The sequence below is a fragment of the Citrus clementina genome, unplaced genomic scaffold (assembly GCF_000493195.1).
Source record: "Citrus clementina cultivar Clemenules unplaced genomic scaffold, Citrus_clementina_v1.0 scaffold_5, whole genome shotgun sequence".
Taxonomy (NCBI): Eukaryota; Viridiplantae; Streptophyta; class Magnoliopsida; order Sapindales; family Rutaceae; genus Citrus; species Citrus x clementina.
This window is the reverse complement of record NW_006262201.1, coordinates 20102274-20116123: the sequence shown is the minus strand read 5'-3', so window position 1 is coordinate 20116123 and position 13850 is coordinate 20102274. Positions and strand designations below refer to the sequence as shown.

At 31.5% G+C, this 13850-nt stretch overlaps 2 protein-coding genes across 5 annotated transcripts; both read right to left on the bottom strand.

The window, feature by feature from the left end:
• Positions 1-6: 6 nt before the first annotated feature.
• Positions 7-2559, bottom strand: LOC18040583 (galactoside 2-alpha-L-fucosyltransferase). Of its 4 annotated transcripts, none has more exons than XM_024184677.1 (4): positions 2375-2559; positions 2117-2271; positions 1413-1689; positions 7-1325 (listed from the first exon to the last, which is right to left on the bottom strand). In XM_024184677.1, exons 1-4 carry the CDS (start codon positions 2425-2427, stop codon positions 230-232), a joined length of 1581 nt encoding a protein of 526 aa, XP_024040445.1. In that variant the 5' UTR covers positions 2428-2559; the 3' UTR covers positions 7-229. The 4 variants fall into 4 exon arrangements, with proteins under 4 accessions (XP_024040445.1, XP_024040444.1, XP_024040443.1 ...); XM_024184676.1 differs by having other exon boundaries at positions 7-1523; positions 1587-1689; XM_024184675.1 differs by having other exon boundaries at positions 7-1689; positions 2117-2287.
• A 5043-nt stretch (positions 2560-7602) lies between these two features.
• LOC18040603 (galactoside 2-alpha-L-fucosyltransferase) lies at positions 7603-10550 on the bottom strand. Its single transcript, XM_006432291.2, has 3 exons — positions 10352-10550; positions 10071-10259; positions 7603-9207 (listed from the first exon to the last, which is right to left on the bottom strand). The coding sequence occupies exons 2-3, from the start codon at positions 10249-10251 to the stop codon at positions 7760-7762; spliced, it is 1629 nt and encodes a 542-aa protein (XP_006432354.1). The 5' UTR covers positions 10252-10259; positions 10352-10550; the 3' UTR covers positions 7603-7759.
• Between the last annotated feature and the right edge of the window lie 3300 nt (positions 10551-13850).

Here is a 13850-nt window from a genome sequence, read left to right as displayed (position 1 = left end):
CAGACATTTTTCATGAAGGTGTTTCGTCCAGGTGTTATCCGGATTATATTGAATTTTTTTTTTTTTTTTGGGTAACGCGACAACAAGATCGACAATGCCAAGTGAGGCGGCCATCTTATGCAAAATGCCTATTTTGGCTGCTAAGGTACCAACAATATGATTAGTATTACAAGAACACCTGCTGAATAAACTATCCAAGAATGAGAAATATATAAAGCTACTGAGTGATTCAAGTACTATTGAACAGCTTAATTCCCCAATGAATATCCTCACAGTGCCTCAAATATGGCACAATTGTAGCAGTATCCACTTCACGTTTTGCCTTGCAGTCATAAATTGGAGGAGAATGAAAACAAGGCTCCAGCGACACGGCCCGCCCACAGACCGGATTTGGGATCTTATTATCCTCTATTTTGTACAGAATCAATGGTTTTTTACCTGCAAGACCTTGTGCCACATAGCCGAAGGTTGACCGTGCGCTTGTGACTAAAACATCCATCATACTTAAAAGATTAATTTCGGCCAATGCCTTCTGGTTGTGTACATTATTCGTGGACCGTTGCTTCTCTTCATGACTGGGCTGATAAACATTAATCACTTCACCGTTCAAAGTTGGATGCTTGAGGTACATATCCTTCAGCTTCTCGTAGTAAGAAGGGATCAAGGATGTTAGAAGAACAGCCTTGGATTTCCCTTTCCCAGATGGAGCAACTATCGATTTTCCCATATCCACTTGAGGTAACAGTTTTTCCTTAAAAGTGCAGGTCAAAATTTGATCCATAACTTGCTGAAAAGGACTAGTTTTCTTATCAAATATCCTTATTTGGATGCCAATTCGCTCTTCGGCTTCAACCAGGTATTTCTTGTAGTAACTAGTGATTAGTGTCCATACCTGATTTGAGGGATGGAAAAGGTACCTTCCCAAGTGATGGAAAACTGTTTCTTTGTCTGGAAATAGCTTGCTTAGCTCCTCCTCGAAAGATGGCATCAGGAAAAGAGATGGAAGAAAGTAGACATCCGACTTGATAATCAACCATGGTATGTTTCTGAGAATAATTTGATCTTGATCACAGAAAAACAGCTTGTCGTGGTGACTGTAATCGTGGGATAGATAGAGATATAGGTGTGATGGCAGCTGCTCCGTCGAAACACTTATCTTATTATTGTTGTTCTTAAGCGTATTCCCGAAACTTTTTGCATACTTCTGCTTGAATCGGGAGAGCCGGTAGTTGAAGGGGAAGTCCTTTGGCAATAACCATGTTGTATCTGGAAATGGCTCACAGAAAACATTGGCCATATCAGCCTCTTCATAAATGAGAAGAACTCTGTTTGTAAGAAGAGCATAAAGAAAAGCCGAAGTTATGCTCAGCATCCTGTTTCCCAGGCCACATTTAGCAACCCAAACAACGTACCTACACACGGAGGAGCTTTCAATTCGACCGGACACCATTTCTTTTATGCTTTTCTTATACGATTCTGCGTATGGTCCGCATCTTTTATGAAGCCTCTCGTACTCTCGTAGCCTGGAAACAAGGTATGAAGAAGGCTCGTGCCGTGAAGATTTTCGATATGAGATGGATTGGTACCTGCTTAAGCAAGATCTTCTCGTGAAGTTTGGTGCCAGAAGTCCTCCAAGAAGTTTGTCACTGGTGAGTTCACCGGCGACTCGAGATAAATCATCATCTAGACCTGGAAAATGGAACTTTAAATCATCATCTAAAGTGATGCTACTAAGTTCTAAAAGAAATTCGTGCATAAATAAAAGGCACTTGAATTTAACAAGAACATGCTAAGAAATAGCCGTTGTTGAGTTTCTAAATATACTAGCGATGATGTAATGATTCAACATTAACGTATATAAGATTCTCTGACGGAGTCTCTCATATGTATTGTATAGTCAAATACAAGTTTTTTTTTTAAAGAAGCGCAGGTCAATTTTGGAAGCATCACATATCCGGAATTTCATTTTAACACAAACAAATTAAAAACTTGAATGTTTAATCCTGACTATTGTACTTCTTGATTCTGAACGTACTTCAGTCCAGAGCGTACCTAGTTGTTAATATGGCTGCAAAGTTTTATTTTAAGTGTCGAACTAAATAAGCAATGAACTTACCAATATCAGTGAATGCATCCAACTCACTGTCTCTCCAAATAAAAAAGACTATGAATAAAACAAGCGAAGCTGCTAAAAGAACAGCCAGTTTGGGAAACCAGGTCATGTTGAAACGCTGCAATTTGGTAACTATCTGTTGTTGCTTGCGGATTGAGCTTTGAATGAAACCATCTGAAATCATTTAGGAAAATATTGATTAAGCAATATCCAGAATTTAAAAAAATGAAGTTCAAAAGAAGAAAAATTAATGAAACGTACGCAATGAAGATGGATTCATAGAAAGATGATGATGAGAAAATGGAACTAGTCATATTTGATACGCTGGCGGCTTGCAAGTTGTAATACTTTATCTACCAGGGTCATAAATTAATTTCATCAACAGGACCTTGGGAGAATATTTAAAGAAGAGATAAATACAAGAATGGGACTGTAATGGCCCTTGCCTATCCTTCATTTTTGCCGAGTCAAGAAGTACAACTTGCTCAAAATAATAGCTAGGTGCACGTGATCGTTGGCTCCACCATAGTTAATCAGCTTTGATAAGTGATATCAAATGGTGGTGTTGGATCCCTCTCATTTAGGGCCCAAAACCCCAAAGTCCAAAACATAAGAATTCGTGTGGAAGTTCAAGAAAAGTTTGTAAGAGCTTAAAGAAGCACTAAGGTAGTGGTACAAGAAATTTGATTCTTTTATGGAGAATTATGGTTTCAGCAAGACTATGTGTGACCATTGTGTTTTTGTGAAGAATTTTGGTGATAATGATTTTATTATTCTTTTGCTTTATGTGGATAACATGTTGATTGTTGGTCAAGATGCTAGTAGGATTGACAATCTGAAGAGAGAACTTAGCAAGTCTTTTGCAATGAAGGACTTGGGACCGGCGAAACATATTCTTGGCATGAAGATTTCTCGCGATAGAAAAGTTGGGAAGTTATGGCTATCTCGAGAAGCATATGTTGAAAGAGCTCTTGAAAGATTTAACATGAGCAAGACAAAATCTGTTTGTTCTCCATTTGCAAGCCATTTCAATCTTAATTTTGAGCATGGTCCTACAAGTGAGAAAGAGAAGCAAGAGATGAGAGGAGTTCCTTATGCTTCAACAGTTGGTAGTTTGATGTATGTTATGGTTTGTACAAAACCAGATATTACTCATGCAGTTGATGTAGTCAGTCGGTTTCTCTCCAATCCGAGCAAAGAACACTGGACAATGGTAAAGTGGATTCTCAAATACCTTAGAGACACTTCTAAGGCTTGTTTATGTTTGGGTAGTGAAAAACTTGTATTATAAATGTACACAAATGTAGATATGGCAGGGAATGTTGATTCTAGAAAATGTCTATCAGGATATTTGCTCACCTTTGCAGAGGGAGCAATCCCATGGCAATCCAAACTTCAGCAGTGCGTTGCCCTGTCTACTACTGAAGCAGAGTATATTGCAATCATTGAAGGTTACAAAGAAACTTTATGGATGAAGAATTTCCTACAAGAGTTGGGTGTGAAGTAAGACAACTTTATTGTGTACTGCGATAGTTAGAGTGCCATTCACTTGGCAAAGAATTCGACATACCATTCGAAATCCAAGCATATTGATGTGAGATATTATTGGATACGAGACGTGCTTGAAAAGAAACAATTGCATCTTGAGAAGATAAACACAATGGAGAATGGGTCAGATATGATGACAAATCCATTGCCCAAGGAGAAGCTGAAAAGTTGTATGCAGAAAGCAAGCTTGGCGATGCCCCTCAAATGATCTGGAGGGTGAGATTTATTGGGTCCATCTTATTTGGGGGCCCAAAAGCCCAAAGTTCAAAAAGGCTTGCTTGATGTGCAATTAACATTAAGTTTTGGACTTGGATGAAAATTACCATCCTTTAAAGCCCTAATTTCACTATCGCAAAAAGACTAGTGGGAAAAGAGAGAAGAAAACAGTGGCTTAGCTATCACAATTTGGGACAAGATTTTTAATCTTTAATTGAACGATCAGAAGGTGAAGTTAATTATGTTTTCTCCCAAATTTTGAGAGTAAGTTCCTGGCATTACCTTCTATAATCCTACCGGTCTCGATTTTTATTTTATTCTCTCGTTGACTATTATTTGAAATACCTACTTATTAGAAAAATAGTTATTAAGTTATTACTGTAAGCCAAAAATATTAAGATTCTTCATGTTAGTAGCCTCTAATATTATTTAGAAAAGAATTTGTACTGTAATCCCATTAATATAGTGGAAGATTTTATCGGACTACGATCCCGTGATTTTTCCCACTTTAGGTTTTTCACGTAAAAATCTATGTCGCTTGTGGTTGATTTTTGCTTTAGATTTTGTTGGTTTATTTTTTCTACCTATTTATTTGTGGTACACATCTTATTTTACTCATACAAAAAGGGAAAGAGTTTTGTTTCCACTTAATTTACAACTGCTTGGTAGTCTCTTTCCCAAAAAGTGGAACATCAATGAAGTTGAGTCTCAGTATTTTGTTTGTTACATACGCACACATTGACCACAACTCATTTTCTTAAAAAGACCGACTCATTAAAAGAGAGAGTCTATGTACTCACTTAGTCTTCTATGACTCGAAACCTTAACTTACCGACATGAGATTTTGAATCGAATTTAGAATCGAGATGGTAAGAATAAGGATGGCAATTAAGTATGGTTTACTACTATTACACCCATATTTTTACAAAATCCAAGCCCAAGACCCACATCTAATAACATGGTTTGATTTAAATACATGCTTTAATCTAAATAGGATAAAAGAAAATAAATCTTAATACTTGTCAAACTCGAATCCTAGAAGATAAAATATCAGTTTCCTTAACTTAATTATACTTCTAATTATTTCTCTTATATAAAAAGAGATTTCGTCATTCTTTTCAAACTTTGCTTACCAATTGGGATAGTTATAATTTATACGAATAAATTCACGGCAATGATTATTCTAACATTTTTCCCATAAGCAAACAGAGACTATACCCAAATGCCATGTTTGGCATGCCGCATTGCATAGGATAATTGGTGAGCCTCGTATTAATTGAAACGAATCTATGTTTGGTAATTCAAATGACACGCATCACACTTCACTAGTTCAAGACTAAATGCTGGATTTGCCACATTATTGAAACCCATCACCCCCCCTAAGAATTAAGGTTCGTAGCATTGATTTTAAGTGTGAAATTTTTTTATACTTTTTTAAACTTTTTAATAATAATATATAAATGTAACTTCTTAGTTTAATATAATCTAATACACTATTAATTTTTATTTTATTTTATTTTTACATTATAATTATTAATATAAATTAATAAATTTATAATTTAGTTTCAATAATATTTTAATTAATGTTATATTAAAATATAACTAAATAATATATTATTTAATTATATTTATAATAATTAATATATGAATAGCTTATTATTTAATAAGTTAATATAACTAACAATAAATATTTAAATAATATATAAAAATATAATATTGTATTATATTATTTAATATTGTACAATGTGGTACCAAACATTATATATTATTATTATTATATAATACTAATATAATATAGTATAATACGATATACATGTATTAAAATATTATAAAACGATATAAGATAACACATTGTGCCTCACTCAAAATGCAAAGGTTTCCTGAATTTTTTGACTTGATTCTTATCTTATCTAAGTGCCTAATCAGGCAAATGGATGTAAAATAGTTGACCGCATTGTCATCCAAGTGGCGTTTCTCTTAATCCAACCGACCAACTAATGGAGACAAACAGTTGTCCCGAATTCTCATCCAGCCAAAGTGAAACGTGTGCAAGACCAGAACCAATCACCAGCCTGCATTTTGTGGACTCATGCATGCACCACAAACCCTTATAAAAGAATCATTTAAAAATAAGTCGTTACGTGTGGAATTTAAATTTTCCATTTTTAAAAGTCAAGTGGAAACGATACCATTTTCTGTGACTTTTTCCTAAAATTTTGTCGGGATTGGTTTTCCAAGTATTTCCCCAATATTTTATTTTATTTTATTTTATTTAGAGAAAAGACACTTAGATTCATTTGAAATAAAAAAAAGTCATATTTTTAAATTTTTAATAAGAGATGTTAGGACTTTCTTTAAATCATAATATTCACGGACTATATTAACACAAAAAAAATTAACTCTAATATTTTGTAATAAATAGAAATATAATAGTAAAATAAATATAGTAATATATACAATTTAAAATAATTTCAATATTTAAAAAATATTATAATACTTTGCAATCTTATGTTATATTAAACTAAATTTTATAATAAATAGAAAAATAATATTAAAGTAAACATATAAAAATTTAAATTATTTTCAATATTATATAAAATAATTTTAATATTATTAATACATGAGTAAATTTTAAAAGCTATTTAACCCAAAAATTTATTTAAAACTTTATAAATAGATATAACTATATTATTAAAATAAATATAATAATTTAAAATTTTGAAAATTATTTTGTATATTAAAAAACTTTCTAAGATTATTAATATACTAAAAAATAAACTATTTAAATTACATCTGTTTTTATTAAAAAAAATTTAAAATCAATTTTTTTAGTTATTGCTTACAAAAGGTATTATAATTAAATAAAGTCTTGATGTCGTTTATAAAAAACCTAGAGTCTACATAATAATTTTCCTAAATCTTAGAAACGCCTATTTTTCTTTCTTTTATTTAAAAACTACTAAATTGAACAATCGAACAACCAGTTGTTTTTTCCCAAAGTAAATAATCAAATATGTTATTTTTTATTTACCCATTTCATGTTTCTAAAATGCGTGGCTTATCCAACCATAATGGTTGAAATAATCTGTGGCTGTCACAATTACTCCAATTTGGAGATGCTCCCACTTCTCAAATTATGGGGTGCACAAAAGACTCCAATTCAAAAACTTTATTGACAAACAAACCACCAGGTCGTAACCAAACTTTTGTTCTCTCAAGTGTAAGATATATCCTACGAAATATCAAATGAATTATTAAAGATAAATTTGATGCTATACTTCAAATGCCATGATTCCACACTGGCACACAATCAAGTTATTTGGTGAGAAAATGATATAAATTTTACTAAAACTAATGAGACAGCTTCTGTGTTCTGTCCTTGCTTCTGAGTCTATCATTAAAGCTTACAGTACCCATGGATTATATCAGGGTGACTAACCCACAACCACAGAGCGGATCACATGGTTTTATGACCTTGTTTGAGCTTGCAAAGGCCTGATAATTCTGATGAGGCTAAAGAGAATATTTGTACCTCCATTCAACATGAAATAGTTTCTGCTAAAAGCTCATATGCAACACTAATAGGTGTGTTATTTTTTATTTTTTGAGTATTGATAAAATACTCTCACATCATCGAAATTCTTTTAGTTGTAGAAATATAAAATCCTCAAGACACCTTCAATAACTAGACTCACTTCTCCAGTTGTCAAAAAAGGGAGTCAAAATCAGCACAAATATGTATGATCTCGTATAACGTTGACCCAAAAATATATGTCTAGATTTACATCAGTACGTGTGTATCCTAAAATGATGTTAACCTAACCACTCCTAATACCGGCAGAATAGTCCAAGTATGAAAATCATTTACAGCTACAACTACAACTAATAGTAAGTACTATTGAAAAGCTTGATTCCCCAATATATGTCCTCACAGTGCCTCAAATATGGAATAATAGTAGCAGTATCCACTTCCCGTTTTGCCTTGCAGTCATAAACTGGAGGAGCATGAAAACAAGGCTCCAATGATTTGGCTCGACCACAAACTGGATCTGGGATTGTTTTATTTTCTATCTTGTACAGAATCCATGGCTTCTTACCTCCTAATCCTTGTGCCACATAGCCAAAGGTTGACCATGCACTTGTTACTAAAACATCCATCATACTTAGAAGATTGATTTCAGCCCATGCCTTCTGGTTGTGCACGTTATTCTCGGACTGTTGTTCTTCTTCATGACTAGGCTGATAGACAGCAACGACTTCCCCATTCAATGTTGGATGCTTTGAGTACATATTCATCATCTTCTCATAGTAATAAGGAACCAATGATGTTATAAGAACAGCCTTTGATTTCCCTTTTCCAGATGGAGCAACTATGGATTTTCCCATATCCACTCGAGGTAACAGTTTTTCCTTATCAGTACAGGTCAAAATTTGATCCATAACATGTTCCACAGGACTGGTTTTATTATCAAATATCCTTATTTGGATGCCTATTCGCTCTTCGGCTTTGGCCAGGTATTTTTTGTAGTAGCTAGTGATTAGTTTCCATACTTGATTTGAGGGATGAAAAAGGTACCTACCCAAGTGATGGAAAACCATTTCTTTGTCCGGAAATAGCTTGCTTAGTTCCTCCTCAAAAGATGACATCAGGAAAAGAGATGGAAGAAAGTAGATATTTGCCTTCATAATCAACCAAGGTATGTTTCTGAGAATAGCTTGTTCTTGATCACAGAAAAAGAGCTTGTCATGATGATCATAATCATGAGATAGATAGAGATAAAGGCACGATGGCAGCAACTCTGTTGAAGTATTTATTATTCTGTTCTCAAGCATATTCCCAAAACTTTGAGCATAATCCCGTCCAAAACTGTAGAGTTGATTCATGAAGGGAAAGTCCTCAGGCAATATCCATGATGCATCTGGAAATGGCTCACAGAACATATTGGACATGTCGGATTCTTCATTAATGAGCAGAACTCGGTCTGTCAGAAGAGCATAAAGAAAAGCTGAAGTCATGCTCAATATCCTGTTTCCCAGGCCACAGTTAGCTAGCCAAACAACGTATCTACAGTTGGAGGAACTATCAATTTGACCAGACACCAGTTCTTTTATGCTCTTCTTGTATGATTTGGTGTAAGGTCCGCATCTTTTATGAAGCTTTTCATATTCTCGTAGCTTGGAAACAAGGTAGGGAGAAGGCTTATGCGGTGAAGATTTGCGATATGAGATGGATTGGTACCTACTCAAGCAAGATTTTCTCCTGATGTCTGGTGCCAGAAGTCCACCAAGCAGTGCGTCACTGGTGGGTTGAGATGAATCATGCATTAATCCTGAAAAATGGAAGGAAAGTCTAGTGTAATTAACAGCTATAAGATTACAAGTGATGCTGGAAACTCCAAGACCTACATGATATTCATCTACAAGCAATATGCACTTCAATTAACAACTAACAAGAGCATGCTAAGAAATTCCAACAGTTGAGATTATAAATATATTAATGATCCTAAGTTAAGTTTACCCGCTGGCTTGATCTTAAAACTTAAAGCCTTAAAGCTAGTAGCTAATGGTTCAATGAAACCAGACGGAACACAAGACCTAGTTCTGCTTTCTTGTTAATTACTCGAACCAATTGTTTAACAGTCAAGGACTCCAACATTAGCATCTGATTAGTATTTAAAGCTAAAGGTTTAATAATAAATCAAACAGCAACATAAACTTATAACATGGAAAAATCTCTCAGCTGTGATATGAGAAACACTTTATAATAAAGAACGTAAAGAAACAAAAGAGATAAGCTAAAAGTCATTTTCCACAGCACCAATTATTCCAAGAGTGCAGTCCGGCTTTAAGCAAATTTGACCAAATAAATAAACTAAACGGATATTGATTACACGAATAAATTAAAAACATGAACATTCAGGATCAGTAATTACAACATCCAATAACTGATTAATCTTAAAAGCACAGCGGTAGCTAAAGTGCTTGATTTTAGAAACAACTTAAACCTAACTGCTAGCGATTCCATTTTATGATAACTGCGGATTAAAAGCCAATTACTTCAATCCAGAACATACCCAGTTGGTAATATGGCTTGCAAGATTTATTTTAAGAACAATATAGGAATTAAATTAAAAGAATTTAAAAAAAAACCCAAAAATCCTGAAAATTGAACTAAACGAGCAAATGAACTTACCAGCAGCGACCATAGGATTGAACCCTTTATCTCTGCAAATCAAAACGACTATGAATAGAACAGGTAAAGCTATTAAAAGAAGCGCCAGTTTTGGAAACCAAGGCATGCTGAAACGCTGCAATTTGGAAAGTTGTCGTTGTTGCTTGCGGATTGAGCTTTGAATGAAACCATCTGAAAACATTTAGGACCCTGAAAAAAAAAATCAAATTATTTTGTAAAAATTAAAGATACCCAGAAAATAAATGAAGTTTAAAAAAGGAAGAGAAATTAATGAAACGTACCCGATAAAGATGATGAGAAAATTGTAAACCGAAGTGTCGATTTGTGTTGAACAAGATGGAAGTAGTAGTCATAATATTTGATTTGATTTTGATTTTTGCTTATAAAAATCAAAACAGCTCGGCAGGCTGGCAGCTTGTAGGCTGCGTGATATGTTTTTATAATCAATAATAAACTTTTTCCCCACTATCTGAAAATTGGAAGAAAATTAAAATAAGAGAGATCCAAGAAAAGAACTGTATTGACTTTTCACCCAATATGGCCAGGTCAAGAAATACTAATCAAAATAATTAAATAAGAACATATTAAAATAAACAAAAAGGAAAATATTAAGAAAATTACTTAAAAATAAAAGTTAATTTGTATACTTAAAAAAATTGTGGTCTTATAAAGTTGGCTCCCAAGTAAGACAAAGTCAATCAATAGATCCTGCTTAAGGCAATAAATGATTGACAAATTTTATCTTTTGTTATAAACAGATAAAGTTATGAAAAGGGAAATTTGTAACCTACCCCCAAATAAATGGACATTTTACACCGCGTTTTTAATAAATTTGATTTGTTACACTGCGCATCCAAAAAAATTGACATTTTTGCACCACGCCCCCAATTCCGTTATTTTCTCAGTTAAGTTTAACGGCTCCGTTTAACTTTTGATTGAATGACAAAAATGCCCCTCTATGTAAAAAAACAAAATTTTTAGCTCATTTAAATTTTTAAGGTTTTTTTTTCAATTGCAATAAAAAAAAACAATTCTTCTTACATGTTCATTGTCACCACTATTATTTTTTCTTTAATTTTTTAAAGATTTTTTTTCAATTTTAATAAAAAAAATTCTTGTTACATGTACATTTGTCACCACTATTATTTTCCTTTAATTTTTTTAAAGATCTTTATTTCAATTGCAATAAAAAAAAAAATTTCTTGTTACACGTACATTGTCACCACTATTATTTTTTCTTTAATTTTTTAAAGATTTTTATTTCAATTTTAATAAAAAAAATTCTTGTTACATGTACATTTATCACCACTATTATTTTTCTTTAATTTTTTAAAGATTTTTATTTTAATTGTAATAAAAAAATTTCTTGTTACATGTACATTGTCACCACTATTATTTTTCCTTTAATTTTTTAAAGATTTTTATTTTAATTACAATAAAGAGAATTCCCATTAAAATTAATTTAAGGAATAAACTTCCAATTTTACCCCTCCACAGTTAAACTTAACTGAGAAAATAACGGAATTGGGGGCGTGGTGCAAAAATGTCAATTTTTTTGGGTGCGCAGTGCAACAAGTCAAATTTGTTAGGGACGCTGTGCAAAATGTCAATTTATTTGGGGGTAGGTTACAAATTTCCCTTATGAAAATAGGAGGTGGGTTGTAGATTGGCCTTAATTTTGGGACATTTCCGTAATTTCCCTACCCAAAAAAAATTATTTAATAGTAAAATTACACTTAGGGTATATTTGGGATTATTGATGGGAGATTTAAAAATAATTTTGAGAAATTAAAAATTAATTTTAGTATACGGCAGATTTTATTAAAATCATTTTTGATAAATTTACCATGTTCTACAACAGATTTTTAAAAAGGAAGAAATTTTTTTTTTCAAAATTTAAATTTGAGAACCAATTTTATATGTAATGGAATTCCATTTATATCATTACATATATTATATGAACCCAAAACTATCTTTATTAAACTCAAATATAAAATGAGTTAATTTAATGACATTATTATTATGATGATGATGATGATGATGATGATGATTTTTTTATTCACATATACTCGTTTACCCCATGTCTTCTTCATCTTATTTTGATATCATTTATTTTGATGACATAATAACAAGATAAAAGAAATAAAATTAACAAGGTATAGATATTATTTTGAGTTATCCATTATTGTATATATACAATTAAAATATTATATATACATATTTATCCGTGTGCTAATAAATTTCATTTACCCATATTCTATTTTAATCTTTTGTATTATTAATTGATTCTCTTCATGAGTACTAAAAATAACAACTTTAAAAGCTACATTATTAATAAATTACACCTTACAAAGTTGGAATCTAAAATTGAGGTTGTAATCGTCAGTCGTCACTTATTTATTGGTATTGTAAAAAATATTCACATTAATAATGGATGATAAAGTTGACAAACACCGAATAAATCACTTTTTTTTTGTCAAATAATGTATTTTAAGTGACAAATTATTTAAAATATAAATTATGTATGGTGTTTGTTGACTTCGCGATGTTAGTGTGTGCATATCCTATGAGATATTATAAGTCCAGCAGCTTCTTGAATTTTCTTTTCTCACTGTCATTTTTCTTTTTTTTTTTTTACGTGCATTTCAGAATTTGCGGCCCAACAAATACGTTAATATTTGAATCCACTTTATGAATATTTTATTCTAACTGATAACAACGATTTAGACATATTATATTTATGTGTAATGTAAGAATAATTTTAAAGGGGGCAATTTGTCCAATCTTCTAAAATTAAAGGTATTTTTAGGGGGCTGTAGATATGGCCCTTATATTTTAATGTTAATAAAATCTGATTAATAGTATTAAATAATGAAGTCAAACGTTCAAAATAATTTAAAAATTTTCCATTAACTTATTTATAATATTCATTTTAATATTATATCTATATTCTTTAAAAAATTCAAATTCAATATAATTCAATTTACATTTTATTCGTAAAAAACCTTTAAGAGAGAGTTCACGAGATATGAGTTTCTTCGAAGCCTCTTTTTTGACGCAGCTGTCCGTAGAATGTGAAAGACACATAAAAATTTTAAAGTAAAGTTTTGAGTTAATGGATTTTTAGTATTAATAAAATTTATTGTAATATATTGAAACAGTTTAGGTCCGTTTGAAATTGAGGTGTTGTAACTTTTAAATTACAATTGCTGTGAAAAAAAAATATAACTATTAAATAAAAGTTAATAATATGTAGTAAATATAAATTTTAAATAATAATTTTGACAAAGTTATTAAAGATATAATAGATTTTTCATTATACAAGTGAAAAACCTTATCAACAAAACTTATAAAATACATCAATTAGTGTTTACAAAATACTTTAGTGCTATAACTGCCAACATCAATTCCAAACGCACCTTTAATATTAAAAAAAACTTTGCATAATAAAAATGTCACTTTATTAATTGTATTTATTTTGATATTGAATTTTATTTTATTTATTTATGATTTATATTTATTATAAAAGATTTGATTACAATAAAATCGTATAATAGTAAAAAAAAAAATCTCTATGATGGTTTCTGAAATTTAGGGCTATATATAACTGTTTAAACAAGCCTTGACGTTTTTTTATTCTTTTTCACCCTTTTGGTGACTTGCACGGATTGTTGCTTTCACATGCATATATGTTTCTTTTCACGCTTTATTACTTGAAAATCATGTTTACTTTAACTAAACACTGAAGTCGTAATCAGCTAAGGCCTAAGTTAACTATTA